Raw genomic sequence first — 24258 nt, 5'->3', positions numbered from 1 at the left:
CATCCTTTTGGACATTTCCTATTTGGAATCTTTCTGCCTTCTTCTTCATTTCTTTTTTGATTAATCCTTGCCCTCCATTGTCTTCCTCCCTACTGAACTCCTCAGCCCCATCCCTTTCAATTGAACATAAAAAATCACTCTTCAACCTTTTTTCCCATTGTTCCTTTGTCTCCATTCTTTTGATCGTGTGACCAGATCTTGATACAAATGTTCTCAATTGGGCGGCCATTTCCGTTCTGTCCTGAAAAGGACACAAGCTTCTGGCGACACTCAGTGGAAGCCATCACTTGTCGCAATAGATGATGGCCCCATGGTAGCAGAATTAGCTCAGGATACTTCCAGTTTCCAGCCCCGCCACGTGGACGCTTCTGCTGTGGGGCCTTTCCCTTTCCCAGTCCCGAAGAAGGGTTCTTGAGCTGAAACAATGATTTTCTCTCCCCACCACTGCTGGTTGACCTGCTGAGGTCTTCCAACATTTTCTTAATTTGTGATAATCTACTGATACCTTCTTCCAAATCAGAACTTTCATCTAAGCAACCATCTTGTCAATTTGGTATCTTAGGCAAACTTTTTAACTATAGCCCCTAAATTTAAGTCCAATCTGCTTGTACATACCGCAAGAACGATGGGGACTAGTATTCAATAGCTAACCTTCCATTGTATCCTATGTTATATCTTCTGTAAAAACAGTAGCATCGTCCCACATAAGTACAAAATCCAGATTTGATATACTTCAGCCGATGCTTAAAATGCTCATAAGGAATAACCCATTTTATCCAGAACTCGGGCATGCTAGGGATATTAAACTCAGAAGCCTTTCCTTATTGATGACATTAGCAGGAATGTAGCTTCCAGCAATCATATCAATGTGTAAGCTGATGAATATGTAATGTGAATAACATTCACTCACTGGTATGTCATTTTTATGTACAGAAAACTTTTCCAATGCTTTTGTTTAAATGTGTTTCCAACTAAACCGGCCTTAGATTTTTTTTTTAAATTGTGTTTAGCAGTCTCTTTTTACTGTACTGCAGAATTTTAGCTGTGATTTGTGATTTACGTATAATTTATGTTTTATGTGCCTATGATGTTGCTGCAAGATTTTCATTGCACCCGTAACTTGTCGTACTTGTGCATATGGCAATAAACTCGATTTGCCTTAAATTTTTTACCGTTAACCGTGGAAACAAATGAAGTAAAATTTAAATTCAATCTCAAGTGCAGCAGCTTTGAGTCAGAAATGTATTTAACCAAACATCGCAGTAAAAGCAAAACCCCATCTGATTGCCATGTTGCACAATATTTATTTATAACAAAAACATGATATTTGCATACTTTAGGAACAGAACAAAATTAGCGATGTTTTGATTTTGAACTGACTTTGAGTCTCTTGATGTCATTGTCACTGAGGATCAGCGCTCCATTTTTAAATCGTCCCACCTGTCCAGATGGGGCTCTGCCAGACTTCTTGTGTCGCCTGTGGATACCAAATCCCAATAAATGTACACAGTTAAAGCTTGTACTTTACATGATACTTAATGCTAGCCAGGTTAATTGTAAATTGCATAATTTACTGGGGATTAATTGTTAGACCATATAATGTCCATGGAATGGACGATCCCAATTGATCCATGAATTCTGTATTCAACAATATGCACTTATAAAATAGTTTTAAAAGCAAAAATATTTAAGGTGTACTGAACAATAAAATGGTATTTGAACAAAGAAGAAATTTGGAGAGAAGCCAAAGTTTAGTCCAAGCAGTTAACTTTTAGGGAGGGAGTTTAAAAGAAGTGGAAGATTTGCAATGAATTACAGGCTCTGGGGTTAAGGAAGCTGAAGGAGGCAATTACACAGAGACTAGATCCAGTAGAAAGGACAAATAGGAGCTTTCGGAGACTGGTCTTTGGTGCAGACAAAAGGACACTATTTGCGGCAATGGGAGGCCAGAACAAAAACAATGGATAAACAGTACTTTGTGAGGGGACTTTCACGATGAATTCGCAAATATTAAGGGTAGAAATTGCAAGGCCAATTAACAGAGCATGGAATCATTAAGGCTAGTGTTCAAACATACTGATTAATGTTTCCGTAGCAAGAGAGAAGATTAAATGAATAAAAAAGTGATGTTTATCATAGGAAACCAAATGGACATGGAGATTTACATACCTCAGGCCAATCTAAAACACTTGATAGTCAATCAGATTATTTTATCAAATGCTCCAGCAATGAGCAAACACCAATATCCACGTCTGGCACTGGCTGATGATTGATCTTGATCTAGATATTGATCTTGTAACTGGAAACTCCTGGTCTTCATTAAATAGTTCTATGATATATTTTATGCTTGAATAAGAAAGTAGGCTGGACTTCAATGTAAAGTCGTTTAAAAAAATGCTATCTAATGGGCCTGTCCTATCTAGGCGAAAAACCGGCAACTGGAACAGCGACTGTCAGAGTGGAACACACACACACACACAAACGCAGCTTCCTTCACCAGCCCGTGTGAATTTTTTAGACAGCGCCCCCCCCCCCCCCTAAAAAATTCACACGGTGCAAAGCAAAGGTGATACAGACACACCGCGATGAACAGGAAGGTTGGTGCTGTAAAAATATGGCTAAAGCACAGTGTAAGGTAAGTCCTTTAAAATAGAGGGGGGAGGGGGGAGAAGGAGGAGGAGTGGAGACAACTTTTAAGAAGCCAGAGAAACACGGCTGCGAAGCTCGGTGGACATTTAACGTATCCTTGGTTCTGCTTACTGCTTGGTTCTGCTTACCTTTCTTCCCCCCAATGAACCAATGAAATTCACCGGTCAGCACCGGCTACAACCTGCGAGATCCTCCGAGAACCTTCGGCCTCCTGGCAACCCACTCGGGCCTCCTGTCGACCCACCTACGGCTCAAGAATTCTCGCTACTCTCCATGGCGGCTTCAATTTAGTCCCCACTAATTTTTCAACAAGTTGAAATGTTCACGGTGACCACAATGAGGCCGCGACTGGTTCCCAGAATGCGGGAACGCCTCGCAACCATGAAGGCGACTCCCCGGCAACGACCAGCGAACATGTGGCGACTGCATAGTCTCCCGCAGTCGCCTAAAAAGTCGCTTAAGTGGGGCAGGCCCATAAGGCACATCAGATTGGACTGGATAATGAGTTCAAGTCCCTGGAGTCAGACTTCCAAAGACAAGATTCATACCATCAAAACTATGTTAGCACCCGAGAACAGATATAATTACTGAAAGCTCAGCACACAAGTTTGAAATAGATACCAAGTCTGCAGACTAATTGACAGTAGCTGTGAAAGGGAATTTAAGGCCTCTTAATCATCTCATCTTTAACCTCTCAATACTCAATTCTGGAGGTCCCCACCTGCTTCAAGAAGACCACTATCATCCAGCGTTAAAGAAAAGGTAGCGTGCTTTATGATCACCGTCCAATGGCTCTGACAACCACTATCATGAAGTGCTTTGTGAGACTGGTGATGGCGCACATTAACTCCAACCTACCAGCCAGCATTGATCCACTAGAGTTTGTTTACTGTCGCAACAGATCCATAGCAGACCCCACCTCCCTGGCCCTAAAACTCATCTCTGGAACACCAGGACAAGAACTCCTATTTTAGACTCGTATTTATCAACTATAGCTCTATCCTCATCACCATAATCCCATCCAAACTCATCTCCAAACTCCATGACCTAGAATTCAGCACTCGCATCTGGCACTGGATTCTTGATTTTTGACGCATAGACCACAATCAGTGAGGATAGGTGACAACACCTCCTCCACAATAATTCTCAACTCTGATGCACAGCAAGGATGTGTTCTCAGCCTCCTACTACACACCCGATACACTCATTACTGTACGGCCAAATTCACCACTGACTCCATCTACAAGTTTGCAGATGACACCATTGTCGTGGGCCGAATCACAAACAATGATGAGACTGGGTAGAGGAAGGAGATAAAGTACTGAGGACAATAACCTCTCGCTCAATGTCAGCAAATGAGCTAGTTATTGACTTCAGGAAGTATGGTGGAGTACATTTCCCAATCAGCATTAATGGCGTGAAGTGAAATGGTCTGGAGCTTCAAATTCAATGGTAATAATATGACCAATAATCTGTCATGGACCACATCAATGCAACAGCCCCGATAGCACACCGACATGTGAGGGGGGATCTTATAGAAACTTACACAATTCTTAAGGGGTTGGACAGGCTAGATGCACAAAGATTGTTCCCGATGTTGGGGAAGTCCAGAACAAGGGGTCACAGTTTAAGGATAAGGGGGAAATCTTTTAGGACCGAGATGAGAAAAACATTTTTCACACAGAGATTGGTGAATCTCTGGAATTCTCTGCCACAGAAGGTAGTTGAGGCCAGTTCATTGGCTATATTTAAGAGGGCGGTAGATGTGGCCCTTGTGGCTAAAGGGATCAGGGGGTATGGAGAGAAGGCAGGTACAGGATACGAAGTTGGATTATCAGCCATGATCATATTGAATGGCGGTGCAGGCTCGAAGGGCCGAATGGCCTACTCCTGCACCTATTTTCTATGTTTCTATGTAACAACCCTAGTTCCTGGAGAGACAGGAAATTCGGCATTTCTCCAATAACTCTACAGGCGCACCATAGAAAGCATACTGTTGGGTTGCTTCACACCTCAGTTTGAGGACAGCTCTGCCCAAGACCTCAAGAAATTGGAGAGATTTGTAGCTGTAGCCCAGTCCATCACACAGTCCAGATTTCCCACCATCGACTGCATCTACACTTTGTATTTCCTCGGAAAAACCCCCCAACATAATCAAAGACTTGTCATACCCTGGTCATTCCTTCTCCCTGCTCCCAGCCGGCAGGAGATACAGAAGTGTGAAAGTGTGCACCACCAGACTCAGGAACAACTTCATCCCCTATGTTATCAGGCATCTGAATGGTCCTTCCATAAACCAGGGTACAGGCCAATTCACCTCTACCCCATTGTGGCTATTGCACTTTGTCGATGGAACTGATGCACCACAATGTTGAGGTCTACATTCTACACTATGTATCTTCTCTTTGGCGCTACCTCATGTACTCGAGTTTGACTTGATTGTCTTTATGTATAGTACTATCTGATCTGATTTAAAAACAAAGCATTTCACTGTATCTTGGTACACATGACAATAATAAACCTAGACTGAACTGCTTGGTAACAACAATACAATGTCTTTACTGATCAAAACCTTTTAGCTGGAGGAAATTGTTGCTCATCATTAAACATAATTCTTAAGGGGTTGGACAGGCTAAATGCAGAAAGATTGTTCCCGATGTTGGGGAAGTCCAGAACAAGGGGTCACAGTTTAAGGATAAGGGGGAAATCTTTTAGGACCGAGATGAGAAAAACATTTTTCACACAAAGTGTGGTGAATCTGTGGAATTGTCTGCCACAGAAGGTAGTTGAGGCCAGTTCATTGGCTATATTTAAGAGGGAGTTAGATGTGGCTAAAGGGATCAGGGGGTATGGAGAGAAGGCAGGTACAGGATACTGAGTTGGATGATCAGCCATGATCATATTGAATGGCGGTGCAGGCTCGAAGGGCCGAATGGCCTACTCCTGCACCTAATTTCTATGTTTCTATAAGCAGTCTGACAATGCAGAAGGATTTGAGAAATTATGGACAGCTCAACTGGTCTTGATGTACAAGATGGATAAGAGAGACAACATCATCAATGACAACGTCAACACGAGGGGATGAGGTAAGGAAAGTGTGGTCACGGAAACAAAGGTATAGATCACTTGACTTTTGGTATAAACTTTTGAGAAGGATAATATGGCACAAAGAGAGAGACACAGACATTTTCTCCCACTCCTCACCTGTCCTCGTCCTTCTTTTCCTTCGGCAGGGCCGATTTTGAGTTCTGAAATAAGAAAGGAAAAATCTAATAATGAAAATGAATGTTTGACATAGTTTGACATCTCTTAGCCAATACTCAAATTACAAATCAGCCCGACCCTATGAGATATTATTCCAATATATTCTGACGTACACTTCACAAGGAAGGCAAGCAATGTCTTAAAGTTCAGGAATAAGATGCTCTGCTGAGAATAAGCACAATGATAAAACAGCACTAACCATTTTCATTTGTTTCGCTGTTTCCTTGTTTTTCACCATTTCCTGGTAAGTTTTGTAATTTACATATTCACGTTTTGGAGGCTGAAATAAAAGCATCAGTACAAAGGATTGTAAAGTTTAATTAGGACCTTCAAATTCCTGATATTAGTTACAATGTGAGAATTTTCTACATGTGTGTGCATTGTGAATATTCTATATGAATGCATTATACCCAGGAACATTATGCCTCGTATGAGGCATCAAGTGCTATTATATTATTCCTCAAACACTGCCACGTGGGATCCAACCGTCAAGACATCATTTCCCGCAGTACCTCGGCGCAGAGGGAGAACAAAGAGGGAAGAGACACAGACTTTTAAGAGACTTTAAGATTTTGCCTTCCATCACAGTGAGGAGGTGTTTGGTGAACTCACTGTGGTGGATGTTAAATTTGTGTTGATTGTGTGTTTTTGTCATATTTTATTATATGTATGACTGCAGGGAAACAAAATTTCGTTCAGACCGAAAGGTCTGAATGATAAATAAAAAAATAAAAAAAATTAAAAAAAATTAAAAATTAAAAAAAATTCAGTACTCCACAAGTACCATCATGGAAGCTTCGGCCCCTTTTTAAATGATTTAAAAAAATATATAAATGCTCATGCCGCCAGAGGAGGGCCACATAAACATAACCTTCTGACTTGAAGGCGAGGGTGGCAGCTACAGAGCCTCAGCCGACAATGAGAGGACAGGGTGTGCAGAGTGTCTGTGCTCTGGGTCACATGTACTACAGATCTGTGGTTATGATTGAGCGTCAACATGTTGAGTCCAAAACAATGTTACCGTATACGTACATTCCAAGTTGATTACTAGTAATAGAGCAAAACGAGAGCAGCCGTGTAGATGGAAATATTCACAAGAAATACATGATTTACTTTTAGAACACACGCTCTTTATTACAAATTGCTCAAGACCAGGTCTGTCCAGGGACCACAACAAAAATTTATAAAAAAAAAAAAAAAATTTTAACGGTGTTCTTCTGTCCTAGGGCAGATGCTTCCAAATAAACACCAAATATCGCTTTTTATAGTACCCCCTTCTCTACACTTCCACTCCCCTGGAATCCGTGAAGTGGTTGCTGGGCAATATCCAGGTGTGGGCTCACTTAAGGTCACTTTATTTGCAACTGGTCACTGAGACTGGTGTAATCCAGTTTCAGTGAGGCCTGTCCCCCAAGCTTGAGGATCATCTTACATCTTGGCCTTCCTGCCTCAGCCCACTGTCCGCTTTGACTGCCTTGACCCATTGTGTCCCCTTTACAAGCCAAATTAACTCAAGACCCAAAATGTTGCCTGTCAATTTCCCTCCACAGATGCTGTCTGACCTGCCGAGTGCCTATAACTTTTTTTTTTTTTGCTGCAGCCACTTGCACCTAGTCTCTTGTGTCTTAATATTAATAAAGGTCCAGTTTGAGAATCATTCTCTAAAGCTCCTTCCAAACTTCCGTTGCCATAGAATTCAAGCCAATAAAATAGCAAACAGAAAATGGAAATAGCTTTGAGCTGCCTGAACGTAACTAGCTCAAGTGCCAGAGCAAAGGGTTGCACACCTCAGCATAACTTCTACCCTTGAAAATGAGTAGAGAACACAGAGCAGTACCTTGTGGAAACCATCAGTCTCAGGAGGAATGAAAGAGTCAGCATGAGGAACTGTAGCAGGTCACAAACAAATATGCGTACATACAGTGCAATCCATATGACATACCCTAGCGCCAAGCATTATAGCTCTCTCTTGTTCTAAAACCCTTTGCTGTTCTTTTCTGTATCCAGTGATACCAAATCTGTGCACTTCCAGACGGGCCTGTAAAGCAGAAGGCATCAACAGTGAGGCTCTTGGTTACGATTTACACTGTTCAATTGCATTTTTTGGGCCCGTTACATCATCCTGCATGAGTTTGGTCAGCGTGCCTCCACTAGGCCCCCCAACCCACTGTCTTCATGCCTCCATATATAGAGCAGGTGCAATAAGTTGCAACAAACCAGCATGGACACCTATTGCACACCGCCCAGCCCAACCATCTGTAGCAAATGAGGGGGGACCTCATTGAAACTTACCGAATTGTGAAAGGCTTGGATAGAGTGGATGTGGAGAGGATGCTTCCACTAGTGGGACTATCTAGGACTAGAGGTCACAGCCTCGGAATTAAAGGACATTGCTTTAGGAAGGAGATGAGGAGGAATTTCTTTAATCAGAGGGTGGTGAATCTGTGAAATTCTTTGCCACAGAAGGTTGTGGAGGCCAAGTCAATGGATACTTTTGCAGCACGGATAGATAGATTCTTGATTAGTACGAGTGTCAGGAGTTATGGGGAGAAGGCAGGAGAATGAGGTTAGGAGGGAGAGATAGATCAGCTACGATTGAATGGCGGAGTAGACTTGATGGGCCGAATGGCCTAATTCTGCTCATCACGTATGACCAAATCTCCCTGGTTGTAACCATCAAACTCTTTGCAGGGGCTTTAACAACTACCCATCCATAAGAAAGAACTGTAGATGCTGGATAGTGTGTCGCCTATTCTTTCTCTCTATAGATGCTGCTTCACCCGCTGAGTTCTTCCAACATTTTTGTCTACCCATCCATAAGATGTGCAGTGTCGCTACTTCTCCCCCACTAACAGTCGCCTTCATAGCAGCTGAGGCTATGATGTTTGTGTTTATGCAATTAATCAGATACCCCATACCCCTATCTGCATACCCTTGTCAGTACCCCTTATCAAGCATATCCAATTTCTATGGGTATTCCCCAATCTTTACAAGACCCCATAAAGCTTGAAGAAATCCAAGAGATTTCCTCTGCCTCTGCCTCTGCACAGAAAAGTGAACAGATGTAAAGGTAGCTCTGCTATAATGTGCGTTTCTGTAAAACTAATTGGATACACAGGACTCTCAACTTAGGGAATTATTTGCATTACTCGAGCCAAATTGCTTATAACGTGATTTATATCAAGAATGAGAGAACCACTTAAAAGTTACTTTAGAAATTGATAAGCAGAAAAAAGCTGCCTTTGGGCCAAAAAAAACGGGGAAATAAAATGCTGTTTCCATGTAACCTCCACAGTTGGACACCAATAGACAATAGACAATAGGGGCAGGTAAAGGAATGTCCCCAATCAGTACCCCGTTCCTGCCTTCTCCCCATATCCCCTGACTCCGCTATTTTTAACAGCCCTATCTAGCTCTGTCTTGAAAGCATCCAGAGAGCCTGCCTCCACTGCCCTCTGAGGCAGAGAATTCCACAGACTCACCACTCTCTGTGAGAAAAAGTGTTTCCTTGTCTCCGTTCTAAATGGCTTAGTCCTTATTCTTAAACTGTGGCCCCTGGTTCTGGACTCCAACATCGGGAACATGTTTCCTGCCTCAAGTGTGTCCAAACCCTTAACAATCTTATATGTTTCAATGAGACCCCTCACATCCGTCGAAACTCCAGTGGACAAGCCCAGCTGCTCCATTCTCTCAGCATATGACAGTCCCGCCATCCTGGGAATTAACCTTGTAAACCTACGCTGCACTCCCTTAATAGCAAGAACGTCCTTCCTCAAACTAGGGGACCAAAACTGCACACAAAACTCCAGGTGTGGTCTCACTAGGGCTCTGTACAACTGCAGAAGGACCTCTTTGTTCATATATTCGATTCCTCTTGTTATAAAGGCCAACATGCCATTCGCTTTCTTCACTGCCTGCTGTACCTGCATGCTTACTTTCATAGACTGATGTCAAGGACCCCCAGATCCCGTTGTACTTCCCCTTTTCCCAACTTGACGCCATTTAGATAGTAATCTGCCTTCCTGTTTTTCCTACCAAAGTGGATAACCTCACATTTATCCGCATTAAACTTAATCTGCCATGCATCTGCCCACTGCCCCACCCTGTCCAAGTCACCCTGTATTCTCATAGCATCCTCCTCACAGTGCACACTGCCACCCAGCTTTGTGTAATCTGCAAATTTGCTAATGTTACTTTGAATCCCTTCATCCAAATCATTGATGTATATTGTAAATAGCTGCGGTCCCAGCAATGAGCCTTGCGGTACCCCACTAGTCACTGCCTGCCATTCTGAAAGGGACCCGTTAATCCCTACTCTTTGTTTCCTGTCTGCCAACCACTTATCTATCCATGTCAGCACCCTACCCCCAATACCATGTGCCATAATTGTCTCATTAGAACGCAGGCTGCATTTTGGAAGGGTACTTCAATACCAACGCTTAAATGTGGATTGCAAGTATGTTGGACACAGCTCATCTTGAGGAAATGCGATTCCTCCTAATGGATAAATCAGACCAATTCATAACGAGTTGGTCTCCATTCGTCGTTTTTTTGGAATCATATGGTGCAACACAATTGTAAAAGAACTGTTTCAGGACTGGCCGAGGGTTGGTCAAGATTATAGAAACATAGAAAATAGGTGCAGGAGTAGGCCATTCCCTTCGAGCCCTTCGAGCCATTCAATATGATCATGGCTGATCATCCAACTCAGTATCCTGTACCTGCCTTCTCTCCATACCCCCTGATCCCTTTAGCCACAAGGGCCACATCTAACTCCCTCTTAAATATAGCCAATGAACTGGCCTCAACTACCTTCTGCGGCAGAGAATTCCAGAGATTCACCACTCTCTGTGTGAATAATGTTATAAATAATAATCTCCTTTTCTTTTTTATTTTATTTTCTTTTCTCCATTTTCTCTCTCAACTTTCTTCATTTACTCGTTTTCTTTCTTCACACACTATATATTTCACATCTTTCTATCCTTTACTATCTAACATTTTTCTTATTCTAATCTTTTTTCAATGTAACAAAAAAAAAAAAAGAAGTTGTACATAAAATGTATTATGAAAATATATATTAGGCACTTTGGTGCCATATGACTGTACTTACTTCTAATAAAATAAAAAGAAAAAAAACCCCAAAACCCCGCAGGCTGCTAGTTTTACCGTGGTGGCCACTGAAATTGACAAACAATCACTTCTGTTGACACTTGGACAATGATACTCTATATCACAATGTAACATACAGCCTTAAGTATTTTTAGCTTGCAGTAACAAAAGTAAACTTAAAGCTATTAAAAAAAACTTTAGTTTTGAACATCCTGTGGGCACAATCACTTTGTTATTACATCTGACTCTAACCCCCTTTTCCCCACTGACATAAAAACAATGACATGTTTTTTTATTATGCAAGCTTTTTAAGGAACACAACTATCTGTACCCAAAAACAACAGGGCTGATACAAGACTTACCCTCTCCAAGTTAATCGCATTCTGGATCCTGTTGTCCTGCTCAGCAGTTTCTGTCACCTGCACATGTAAAAATGTAAAGTAATTGTTTCAACCATTAAATTCACTTAAAAGGCTGGAGAATGGTTCATTGCAATGGTAATTACTAAAGCTACAGCTTTCCGGGAGGAAAACCAGAGGCCCCAGCAGTTGCCAACAAGGCTGATGGACAGATAATTGATAATTGCCAAAATTATCCAAGAATCTACTTCTCATATGGCAAGAAGATGGTGTTTACATGTTTTTTATTGCAAATTTTTAGTCACCCTATGTGATTATGCAGGCAGCTGAATTTCCAACTTCGCAAAATGAGGCTAACGTTAGACCAAAAGACCAGACACGTATCAACAAATAGGCTGCTCCCGTTGAAAATCCTTCCCTCCTTCACCTCCTTTCTGAAAACCGAGAGTGCGGTTTCAAGTCAGTGGATATTTTTAAGGCAGAGATAGACAAATTATTGATTAGAATCGGTTATGGGTAGAAGGCAGGAAAATGGGATTAGTAGGCAGTGGGCCGAGGTGCCAAAAGGGCTCTAGATTTTAACTTTTGTGACCCATGTCTGGTATCTACTTGAAATTTGGCACAGATTTAGATAAAACATCATTGACAAGGAATTCATAACTCGTCAGTGCAAAAAGTTGCACACTAAATTAATTAAGCTAATTAGAAAAAGTAACAACGTCCTCTTGTGCTCAATAATATATAGCTGTACATGGGAACATTGAATACGGGACTGTAGCAGAGGTCCCGGATTTCACCGCCCCCTGAACTCACCTAATTAATGGGTGAGGGCAGATCCTGTGCGTTCCCCAGTTTACTGAACCCCACTGACTGCCAGTGTGCAGAGTGGGGGGTCACAGGCATAGTAGGACTGGAGCAGTGCTAGGCTGGGAGAAGTAAGTACGTTTATTGGCCAAGTATTCACATACAAGGAAGTTGCCTTGGTGCTCCGCCCACAAGTAACAACATGACATACAGTGACAGTTACGAATGACTCAGAAAACACTAAACATTAATAATAATAAAACATTAATGATAAAACATCATTGATCAAGCATGTGAACCAACAAAATACCAGATCAAAGGGAGGCTACAAATTTTTGGCTGTTGAGTAGAGCAACTACTCGTGGATAAAAACTGTTTTTATGTCTGGCTGTGGCAGCTTTGACAATCCGGAGTCGCTTTCCAGAGGGAAGTGATTCAAAGAGTTTGTGCCCAGGGTCAGAGGGGTCAGAGATAGACAGATATGCCATTTATTGTCACTATACATGTACAATGAGATTAAAAGCAGCTCGTACTCAGTGCATACATATAATTTAGATCGCTCTGCGGATGATCTTGCCCGCTCGCTTCCTGGCCCTTGCAGTGTACAGTTCATCAATGGAGGGAAGGTTGCAGCCAATAATCTTCTCTGCTGATCGGACGATTAGCTGCAACCTCCAGGTGTCGTGCTTGGTGGCTGAGCCAAACCAGACCATGATGGAGAAGGTGACAACAGACTCTACGATGGCCGTGTAGAATTGGACCATCATTGCCTGTGGCAGATTGTGCTTCCTCAGCTGCCGCAGGAAGTACATACTCTGTTGTGCCTTTTTGACTGTGGAGTTGATGGTAGCCCCCCACTTAAGGTCCTTGGAGATGACTGTCCCCAGGAACTTAAAAGACTCCACAGATGTGACTGTGGTGTTGTTGATGGTGAGTGGGGTGAGGGGAGGGGGAGCTCTCCTAAAGTCTACAATCAATTCCACTGTCTTAAAGAGCATTGAGCTCTAGGTTGTTGCAATGCCAGCTGTGACACTTCCTGTCTGTGCCAAGGCATCTTCCACTGAGAAGAAAATGCCTAACCCTAACCCGCTCCCCTTCCAGTGCTGCCCACGGCTGGTGCTGGTGCCACTTTGGGACCAGCAGCGGACTCTGTACCCGTGCGCTGTACGTGACGCTCAGCGCGTCCACCTCGGCCAGCACGCCCTTCTGGATCATCAGCAGCAGCCCACCCAACGCCACGATTACCCCATTGTGGGGAGCATCACTTCCCTGCACGCCAGCCGGGCCGCCTTCAGTACCCCCATAGCATTGGCTCCGTCAGTCCGCCTGCCCGCCCGCTCGCTGCAACACCGGTCAGCCGACAGCCCGACTGACCCCTCACTGCACCCACCGGCCGGCCGACAGCCCGACCGATTGACTGACCCCCTCTCTTCCCCCTGCTGCTCAGCTCGGCCCAGGGCCGCCTTCAGCACCCACTTCGCGCCGGCTCTGTAACGGAAGTCCTCAAAAAAAACAATACGCCTGCGGGCCGGATGTTTTCAGGTCACGGGCAGGATCTGACCCGTGAGCTCGACCCCTGCCCTAACCCTCTTCGACTGAGAGGTAAATGCCTAACCCTCACCCTAAAATGCCTAACCCTGACACTAACTACATTTTTATTTATCATTGTTATTTCACAGTTCACAACATAACTTTACAAAGATAAATCAGTTGTAAAACAAAAATTTCAGTAAGTGGTTAGCATTACCTTTCTTCCTTCAAAACCTTGCTATTGTTGTGATGTTATTAGGAGGCAGCTATGATCCCAGTGTGCTCGCTGCCTAGCTATCATGAAACAAAGCGCGTGATTGGTCAATTGGCGTCCAACAATATCAAACGTGCTTTGATTGGACAATTACTACTGGGAAAATTGGAGGTTTTTCTCATATTTTTAAAATATGTGCAGGTTTTGTTCTTGACGAGTTTCAGGTATGATTTCTATAATATTTTTACACAATATGTTATAAATACAGGCAGATACGTGATTTGGGTCACGAAATGAAACGAAAAATCACCTCGGCCCACGGTCTATAAGAGGCAGACATCAGCCATGATTGAATGGTGGAGTGGACTCTATTACGTGAACCTGTGAACATGGGTTACAACTTGCCAGTACTGTGGCAGGCAGTGACTAAATGCCAATTGGAGATCCACCAGATCTGGTTAACAGATGGTTTTGAGAGCTTCCAGTGGTGTTAAAAGGTTATAGTGGAGTTTGAGTGCAGGTTGCAAATGTGCAATTTCAGGAATGCAGAAGTGGAATGAGAGAAACTATGAAACATACTTTACTGATCTTGGCTGTGACTGGTGGAAGCCCCCTTTTCTTGCGAGCACCGGTAAAGCTTACAACTTCAACTGGCTTCTTGTTGCTGACAGTTCCATTCTGATCATCTGGTTCTCTTCTTCCCTCTGCCTTTGTGTACACCGTCTGCTCATTCTCAGGATCAAGAAGCTCTCTGCGCAGCCCTTCTAGACACTTTGAAGTCTTAGCAGAAGAGATTGCTGTTGTCTTTGTATGCAAGTTACTTGTTCTGGGAGCTGCCTCAGTGCAAGGCACAGCCTGAGCCTCTGAGCAAACAATTTGTTTTTTTGTTTTGTCTCGTTTGCCTCTTCCCCCTTTTAGTTTTCGTTTCTCTCCCTTCTTCTTCTTTCCATCCACCTCAGATTCTTCTGTAATATCAATGTAAAAAGAAATCAAAGTCACTTGGATTAAAAGGTCTGTACAGTGATGGAACAAAATACTACAAATGTGTGAGAAGAAACTGCAGATGCTGCTTTAAACCGAAGATAGACACAAAAAGCTGGAGTAACTCAGCGGAACAGGCAGCATCTCTGGAGAGAAGGAAAGGGTAACGTTTCGGGTCGAAACCCTTCTTCAGATGGAAACGACTATAAGCAATGGTCATGATGCATTTTTGGTTTTCCTGATCCTGTGAACAGGATGCTACATAATTTGGCTCACCTGCTATTCTGCTTCAGTTTTGCCCATGCCCATCTTTTGGTTCCCATAATATCTATAAAATCTGTAGAATCTTTACCATCTTACAGTGTCAGAGACTCGAGTTTGATTTCTACCGACCTCTGGTGCTGTTTAGGTGGAGTTTCTACATTCTTTCTGTGATCCCGTGAGTTTCTCCTGAGTGCTACATTCCCTCCCATTTCTCAAAAACATGCAGGTTAGTAGTTTTGAGGTGCAAGAAACTACAGTTGCCGGTGTCGAGCAAAAAAACAACTGCTGGAGTAGGAATTACAGAAGGGGAGTAGTGAAAGAGGGTCTCACTAAGTTGTAAAGTTACTTGGGCGCTGTAAATTGACCTGCTGTAAATAAGTGGTACGATTAGAGAGGGGTGCGCGATGCAGGAGGTGAGTTTTAGTAAGGAGAATGGGTAGAATGCAGGTTTCATTTATATTGAAAAGAAATGATGACTGTTTCTCTTTTTCTCTGAAGCCGTCAATGCCGACAACTGGGACGGATGTTATGGAGGACCAAGTAAAAGAATGTAGTTTATTTTTATGTATAAAAGTGTTGCTTAAGATGTATTTAATTCACATTTTAAGTTGCGAAACGGTGATTTTCCCCCCCGAAGAACCGGCAGCGTATTTGTTACAGATATGGGGGCATAAATTCACCGCATCTGAACGTTCTAAATGGTCCCGTTCCAGAAAATCCCACTCGCAAGATGATTTAAATGGCCATTAATTTACAGGTATTAAACATTAAATTCCTTCCATTTGGCCTATAAACCCATGACAATGAGATTTAAAAATTATGTTATATTCTGAATTATTGTGTAAATGTTATTTGGACACTTAGGCTATTTAAAATGTTAATCTATTCTTAAGAAATGGATAGATGGTTAATCTAGTAATTGAATTTTGTAATTAGCTACAATTCAAGTCAAGTCAAGTCTGTCACATACACATACGAGATGTGCAGTGAAATGAAATTGGGAATGCTCGCGGACTTTTGTGCAAAAGACAAACAACCAAACAAACTATAAACACAATCATAACATACATATTCTTTTACATAATAAATAATGGAAGGAAAAACGTTCAGTGGAGTTAGTCCCTGGTGAGATAGGCGTCTACAGTCCGAATGGCCTCTGGGAAGAAACTCCTTCTCAACCTCTCCGTTCTCACCGCATGGCAACAGAGGCATTTGCCTGACCGTAGCAGCTGGAACAGTCCGTTGCAGGGGTGGAAGTGGTCTCTCATGATATTGTTGGCTCTGGAGTTGCACCTCCTGATGTGTAGTTCCTGCAGGGGGGCAAGTGAAGTTCCCATAGTGCGTTCGGCCGAACACACTACTTTCTGCAGAGCCTTCTTGTCCTTGGCAGAGCAATTCCCAAACCAGATGGTAATGTTCCCGGACAAGATGCTTTCCACCGCCGCTGCGTAGAAGCACTGGAGGATCCTCGGAGACACTCTGAATTTCCTCAATTGCCTGAGGTGGTAAAGGCGCTGCCTTGCCTTAGTCACGAGTGCTGAGGCGTGTGATGCCCATGTCATATCCTCGGAGATGTGAACTCCCAGATATTTAAAACAGTTCACCCTATCCACAGGATCCCCATTTATCCTCAATGGAGTGTACGTCCTCAGATGATGTGCCCTCCTAAAGTCCATGATCAGCTCCTTCGTTTTTATGATGTTCAAGAGGAGGCTGTTATCCTGGCACCAAAGTGCTAGACCAGCCACCTCCTCCCGGTAGGCCTTCTCGTCATTGTCTGAGATCAGGCCCACCACCACAGTGTCATCAGCAAATTTAATTATTGAGTTGGAGCTGAACCTAGCCACACAGTCATGTGTGTACAGGGAGTACAATAGGAGGCTGAGGACAAAACCCTGGGGCGATCCTGTGCTCAGGGTGAGGGACTCCGATGTATTCCCTCCCATCTTGACTACCTGGGGCCTGGCAGTGAGAAAGTCCAGGACCCAGGCACACAGGGAGGTGTTGAGCCCCAATTCCATTAGCTTCCCGGCCAGTCTGATGGGGACAATCGTGTTGTAGGCTGAACTGTAGTCTATGAACAGCATCCTCACGTAGCCCCCCTTCTGGCTGTCCAGATGGGAGAGAGCGGTTTGCAAGACCTGGGAGACCGCATCGTCCGTGGATCTGTTCGGACGGTATGCGAACTGCAACGGGTCCATGTTCCGAGGGAGGAAGGCGCAGATGTGTTTCTTCACCAGCCTCTCAAAGCATTTCATGACTACCGAGGTAAGGGCCACCGGACGGTAGTCATTCAGACAGGCTGGGGAGGCATTTTTTGGTACCGGTACAATTATGGATTTTTTGAAGCAGGTAGGGACCACGGACTTGTCCAGGGAGAGGTTGAATAATGTAGTGAGCACTGGTGCTAGCTGCGTAGCACAGGACTTGAGTACTCGCCCCGAGATGCCATCGGGGCCTGCAGCTTTTCTCGTGTTCACCCGTGTCAGAGCCCTCCTCACGTCATGCTCGGACAGCGAGAATGTGTGCACATTCCTCCCTTCAGCATCGGTAGTCAGCCCGCTGGCGGTATTGTCGATAGTCGGCAGACCTGGAGTGGTGTTGCCCCTCTCGAAACGAGCGTAAAAGGAGTTCAGGTCATCAGCTAGGGAGGTGCCGGCACTTGCGGATGAGGGAGGGGTGCTTCGGTAGTTGGTTAGAATCCGTAGCCCCTGCCACAGGCTTCTGGTGTCCTGCTGCTCCATCTGTAACTCCATCTTGTCTCTGTACCTTCTCTTTGCGTCCTTCACCGCCCTTCGCAGTCGGTAGGACTCTGCCTTGTAGACGTCCATGTTTCCTGATGCCAGGCCCGAGTTGTAGGCAGCGGTGCGAGTATTCAGGGCCACATGAACAGACCTGTCTACCCAGGGTTTTTGGTTCGGAAAGGTGCTTACCCTTACCGTGGGGACGATGTTGTTGGTTACTGTTGCGATGAAGTCCGTGACTGCTTCCGCGAACTCACTGACGTCACTGGAACTTGCTTCGAACATATTCCAGTCGACATCACTCAGTGCATCTTGCAGCATGACCTCTGACTGATCGGACCACCGCTTTACGTCCCGCTTCCCGAACTATCCTCTGTTTATACTCCGGCAACAGGAAAATGGCAGCGTGGTCAGATTTTCCTAGAGGAGGGAGTGAAACGGCCTTGTAGCCTTTCCTGAACGGTGTGTAGCAGTGGTCCAAAGTTCTCCCCCCCTGGTGGCACACATGATGTGTTGGTAGAAGTTCGGCATGACCTTCTTGAGATTTGATTTATTAAAATCTCCAGCCACCACCCTAGCCGCATCCGGGTCCTTGTTTTGATGTCGACATAGCACATCGTGTAGGGCCGATAGTGCCATTGCAAATGTCCAGTCCCTGGAAAACAAGCTGGATGACCTCAGGGCGAGGGTCAGATTCCAGCGGGACATAAGGGACTGCAACATCCTCTGCCTGACTGAAACATGGCTGACCTCGCTGATTCCGGATCAGGTAATCTGCCCAACCGAGTCCTTCACTGTCCACCGTGCTGACAAAACAGAAGCATCTGGGAAATCCAAGGGTGGAGGAGTCTGCTTCATGACCAATAACAACTGGTGCAACCCTGGAAATATCAAGATGCTTTCCCGTTCCAGCTCGCCGGACCTGGAGCACCTGACGATCTCATGCCCCCCATTCTACCTTCCCCGGGAGTTCGGCTCAGTGATCGTCACAGCTGTCTACATTCCATCGCAGGCGGACACCGACATGGCACTCTCAATTAGGGTAACTAACTAATTATATGCTTTAATTTCAAGTCATCTAAGTAAGATTGTTTCATATTTGTTTTAGAATGCTTCAATCTATAATAACTGAAAATTTATTTCAGTTCTCTTAAATTTTAAGAAAGGTATCGGCTTTTAAATGTTCTTGATCACAGCTTTTGTGTCAAATCAATGCAAAAGCAATAGGGAACAAGATGCCAATTTCCGAGTATGAAAAGGGGTCACAGCTTAAGGATAAGGGGGAAATCATTTAAAACCTAGATGAGAAGAACTTTTTTCACACAGAGAGTGGTGAATCTCTGGAACTCTCTGCCACAGAGGGTAGTTGAGGCCAGTTATTGGCTATATTTAAGAGGGAGTTAGATGTGGCCCTTGTGGCTAAGGGGATCAGGGTGTATGGAGAGAAGGCAGGTACGGGATACTGAGTTGGATGATCAGCCATGATCATATTGAATGGCGGTGCAGGCTCGAAGGGCCGAATGGCCTACTCCTGCACCTAATTTCTGTTTCTATGTTTCTATAATTTTTTTAATACTGAAGATATGAAAGTGAATTAGGTATCAAATTAAACTTCTTTTTATGCTTTATCTGATGGGATAAATTAAAGACTTGATTTTTAAAATCTCAAAATTTTGTAACATTGCTAGTTACAGGAAGTTAGAAAAATCAATATTCAGAAACAAAATGCTGGAGTAACTCAGTGGGTCAGACATCTCTGGAGAGAAGGAATAGGTGACGTTTCGGGTCGTGACCCTTCGAGATCAGTCTGAAGATGGGGCTCAACCCGAAACGTCGCCAATTACTTCTCTCCGTTGATGCTGCCTCACCTGCTGAGTTTCCCCAGCATTTTTTGTCTCCCTTCTTCAGACCGCTGGGTTGTAAGCTGCCCAAGTGAAATATGAGGTTATGTTAGGTATGTTGCAAAGCCTACCTGAAGCGTCGCTGAAAATCTGTCGCTGCGGGTGTGCGTGATTTTGGCGCCGTTTAGAGGGGGCGGGTTTTAAAACGCGATTTTCCCTAGGCTGTTCCAATCGAGGATGTTCAGCCTAGTTAATTATTAACGGAAAATCGCTGGAATATTCCGTCGCTTTAGCTATTATTAGTTTTAAAGGCTTCATATAGTTGTTGTGGTAGTTTAAAAATTAACCTCTAAACCCACGACCACCGGCAGGGTCTCATACAGCAGACAACAGAAGGTAGGCTGTTTATGTTTACATTACAAAAAGGGCTTCTTACGATCCCTTTATACAAAGTTTAAAGTTGCGAGTAGCTAATTTTGGGCCCATTATATCCTGCAGTATTTTTCTGGGCATTTGGGGGCACAAATCTAGCGCAATGTGAACGTTCTAAACCTAGCGCGTTCACAGGAACCCACTGGAGAGCTGATTTAAATTGACTTTAATTTACAGCAATTGAACACTAAATTCCTTCCATTTGGCCTATAAATTAATGTAAATGAGATTTAAAAATTTCATTCAGTTCTCGTAATTAAGAAAGTTATGGGCTTTGACTGTCCACGATCACAGCTTTTTTGTATGTCCATCGAAAATCAACAGGGAACAAGATGCTAATTTCCGAGTATGAAAATGGCCATAACTTTTTAAATACTTGAGATATGAAAGTGAATTAGGTGTCAAATTAAATTATGCTTTATCTGATGGGATAAATTGCAGACTTGATTTTTAAAATCTCAAAATTTTGTAACATTGCTAGTTATGTTCCTCCAATTAAACTGAGACAATCCCACCCCAAGTCGGCAACAAAATGCCGGTCGGTCGGTCGCGGCTGCCGGCGCTTACCGCACTGGTACAGCAGCCCCAGGACCCGCTCCAGCAACCGCCGCTCGGCCTCGCCGCCGCTCTCGCCCATCACTACACGCGCTCCACGCCGTGTCTACGTCCTTGCGTCATCGCGCTCGAGAAGCTCGCCGATCGTCGGACCCGGACCGTCCACGCTCCGCTATAAGATCTTTGGTCCACGCTGAGCTCAGGGGTTCCTCTGACGTCATCACGGCGGCGCGGGCGCTGGTCGGCGAAGAACCTGGGGAGGGGCGGGGCCGATTGTAGTGGGTGGAGCTTGCGCTGGTCCGAGGAGAGGGAGGGGGCGTGGCTTCGGATGGTCCGGGGAGGGGCATGGCAGCGGGTGCAGGGGCGTGGCTCGCGCAAGCTCCGGGGATAAGGAAGGTGAGGGGGCGGGGCTTGCGCTGGTCTGGGGGTGGGGGCGAGGCTCGCACTGGCTGGCGCTGGCGCGGGCGCGGCCGTTGCTAGTGGGCGGGACTGTGCTGCTCCGGGAGGGGGAGGGGCAGACGGAGGTTCGCTTTGGTTCGGGAAGGTGTTGGCGAGGGGTGCGGCTCGCGGAAGGAGGGAGCGCGAGCGGCGGTTGGTTGGTTGCCCTGCCGGCCGCGAGGGCGGCGGGCGGTGGGCGGTGACGTGGCCTGGCGGGGCGGCTGTTGCTAACGGGCGTAGAGATTATGAGCCGCGGATGTCGCACATGGCCCCAAACACCATGGCGGGCACGACCGTGGACTCCCTGTACTCGGTGAGTGTTCCGTCGCCAGTGCGTTGATGCGTGATGGGCGCCGTGTCTGTGCCTTGAGCCGGCGACGCTGATGCAAATCCCGGGCCCGGCATAACCCGGACACAGAGGCCGCTGAGTGGGAGGCCAGTGGTGACAGATTGGTTACCCTCCAAAGAGTGACGGGTCGGCCTGCGGATATACAGAGCGAAAGTGACAAGACGAGATGGCATTTGTAGCCGCCAAGAGCAAACAAACTCAAGAAAACCAGTGCCATCTATCCCAAGAAACAAGAGAATTTGGGAATTACCTACAGTCTTCATTAATAATAGACCATGAAGCATTGTTGGATTGTTAACCAGCAAATCTGGTGTCAGTAGAGATAAACCTAAGTTTCTGTAGCTATAACCTCCTAGGTAGCTAATGGTCAGTGGTCATACTCCTTCGAATTTAAGCATTATAGGTCGAAGTCTCTGGATCCAAATGTAAGAATCCAGTTGATTACATAGAAAAACATAGAAACATAGAAAATAGGTGCAGGAGTAGGCCATGCGGCCCTTCCAACCTGCACTGCCATTCAATATGATCATGGCTGATCATCCAACTCAGTATCCTGTACCTGCCTTCTCTCCATACCCCCTGATCACTTTAGCCACAAGGGCCACATCTAATTCCCTCTTAAATATAGCCAATGCACCGGCCGCAACTACCTTCTGTGGCAGAGAATTCCACAAATTCACCACTCTCTGTGTGAAAAATGTTTTCCTCAACTCGGTCCTAAAAGATTTCCCCCTTATCCTTAAACTGTGACACCTTGTTCTGGACTTCCCCAACAATCTTTCTGCATCTAGCCTGTCCAACCCCTTAAGAATTTTGTACGTTTCTATAAGATCCCCCCTCAATCTTCTACGAAAGAAACGATTCACTTGACATGCTTAGCTCTGTGCGATATATTAAACTATGGCACCCGTGGATGTTCTTCAAAGGTCCATGATTGTTACTTCATTTATCATTCCACCAATAGTAGTGAAAAAGGTTATCTGCCAATTATCACACTGCTGTCTGCATAAGTTTGCTCTGTGTAAAATAACAGGTGAATGGCTGAAGAAGGGTCTCGACCCGAAACGTCACCAAATCCTTCTCTCCGGAGATGCTGCCTGTCCTACTGAATTACTCCAGCCTTTTGCATCTATCTTCGGTTTAAACCAGCATCTGCAGTTTCTTTCTGCACAAAACGACAGTTGTGTTGTATATTGGAATAATGACAGTGTTTCAAGCATGATTTGGTGAGGAGGTAGTTGGAGATATCTTGTGGCCATGAAGGACAATCTATATGTAATACCTATATCTATATGTAATATGCAAAGAACAGTCTCTCAAGAGATTGGCAAAAAATTCAGATTTGGTATTAAAAAAAAAAACTAATGGCATTCTTAGTTGTAATCTTGAATTCTGGCATGTCAAGTCGAGTTTACTGTTATATGCAGAAGTACAGTGAGAAAAGCACAGGCATATAGAACAAACGACACAAAAACATAAACTTTATATACATTCATGTACATTCTACAAGACAGTGAAAATAAAAAGGCTGAACAAAACAATCATGAAAAACACGATTAGAAAACAAGTCGGTGGTAGTGCAAGAAATGTTTTATTTTGTTTTTTTGTTATCAAAGTAGTATTTGGGTTGTGCAGGTCAGTTCAAGAACTTGTAGGAAAGATGGTTGTAGGAACATTGCTGTTCCTGACCCTGGTGGTATGGGACCAGGTTTCTCAATGTCCTGCCTGATGGCTACAGTGAAAAGTCACCATGACCCGGCTGATGGGGATCCTAGATAGATGCTACCTTTAGTCAGCGTGTCATGGTGACGCTTTAGATGGCAGGGTGGGGGCTGGCCTGTCATGGATTGGGCTGAGTCCACCACTCTGCAAACTTTTGCAATCCTATGCATTGGAATTGCCATAATGGACCCAGTCAGGATGCTTTCTACAGAAATTCCTTAGCGTATTTGATGACACTCTGAATCTCTAAACTTCTAAGAAAGTAATGTTGCTGACGTGGCATCTTTGTGATATGTGCTAGGCCTAAGACACATCATTTGTGATGGTAACGTCCAGGAATTTGAAGTTATTATTTGTCTCCACTGCTGACCCATCAATCGGAACTGGCATGTAGTCAACTGACTTCCCCTTTCCGAAGTCCACATGTGGTTCCTTGCTTTTATTGATGCTGAGTGAGAGGTTGTAGTTGTGGCACCAGGTGTTCTGTCTCTTTCCTGAATGCTTTATCTTCACCATCCATGATTTAGCTAACAAAAGTGGCATTGTTGGCAAATTAGCAGACGTCATTGGAGCTGTGCGTAGTCACACAGTCATGGGTGTAAAGAGAGTAGAGCAGGGAGCTGAGCATGCAGTCCTGAGGCAAATTGAAACAGCACAAGGTCATTTCTGAGGCAGGTTGATTTGCACCAATTTCTCAAAGAACATCATTACAGTGGATGGAAGTGCTACCAGATGGTAGTCATTAAGACTGATCATCATGCACATCTCGGGTACTGGTACAATAGATGCCCTTTTAAAGCAGATGGAAACCTCAGACTGAGAACCAAGAGGTTGAAGATGGCCTTGAATACTCCAAAGCCTCAAAATGCAGTGGATAGATTCACCAAACTTGGATAAATACTTAAAAATTACAAAAAAGAATTGCTGGATTGGGGGGAAAGAATGGAGAATGGGATAACTGTGGTCACTAAGAGTTGCCCAATGTCCTCCTGTCCTGTAATAA

At 44.5% G+C, this 24258-nt stretch overlaps 2 protein-coding genes across 2 annotated transcripts in view; one reads left to right on the top strand and one right to left on the bottom strand.

Moving 5' to 3' along the window:
* Positions 1-1284: 1284 nt before the first annotated feature.
* c5h1orf131 (chromosome 5 C1orf131 homolog) lies at positions 1285-20937 on the bottom strand. Its single transcript, XM_055635113.1, has 7 exons — positions 20759-20937; positions 14509-14894; positions 11385-11441; positions 7856-7951; positions 6113-6193; positions 5854-5897; positions 1285-1477 (listed from the first exon to the last, which is right to left on the bottom strand). Exons 1-7 carry the CDS (start codon positions 20826-20828, stop codon positions 1354-1356), a joined length of 858 nt encoding a protein of 285 aa, XP_055491088.1. The 5' UTR covers positions 20829-20937; the 3' UTR covers positions 1285-1353.
* Positions 20938-21297: 360 nt separating this feature from the next.
* gnpat (glyceronephosphate O-acyltransferase) overlaps positions 21298-24258 on the top strand; it is a 36457-nt gene continuing 33496 nt past the window's right edge. The window contains exon 1 of the mRNA XM_055635111.1: positions 21298-21497. Coding sequence (XP_055491086.1) covers positions 21441-21497 — 57 coding nt within the window. The 5' untranslated portion in view covers positions 21298-21440. The remainder of the gene's footprint in view (positions 21498-24258) is intronic.

Source organism: Leucoraja erinacea, chromosome 5 (genome assembly GCF_028641065.1).
Source record: "Leucoraja erinacea ecotype New England chromosome 5, Leri_hhj_1, whole genome shotgun sequence".
NCBI classification, from domain to species: domain Eukaryota; kingdom Metazoa; phylum Chordata; class Chondrichthyes; order Rajiformes; family Rajidae; genus Leucoraja; species Leucoraja erinaceus.
This window is presented reverse-complemented; position numbering and strand designations above follow the sequence as displayed.

Excerpts from the sequence above, each read along its gene's own strand:
- c5h1orf131 (XM_055635113.1), bottom strand. The coding sequence starts at position 20,828 with ATGGGCGAGAGCGGCGGCGAGGCCGAGCGGCGGTTGCTGGAGCGGGTC. Across the intron at positions 5,898-6,112 it reads CAGCGAAACAAATGAAAATG|AACTCAAAATCGGCCCTGCC; the intron begins GTTAGTGCTGTT and ends TTCTTATTTCAG. Across the intron at positions 1,478-5,853 it reads GAAAAGAAGGACGAGGACAG|GCGACACAAGAAGTCTGGCA; the intron begins GTGAGGAGTGGG and ends TGGTATCCACAG.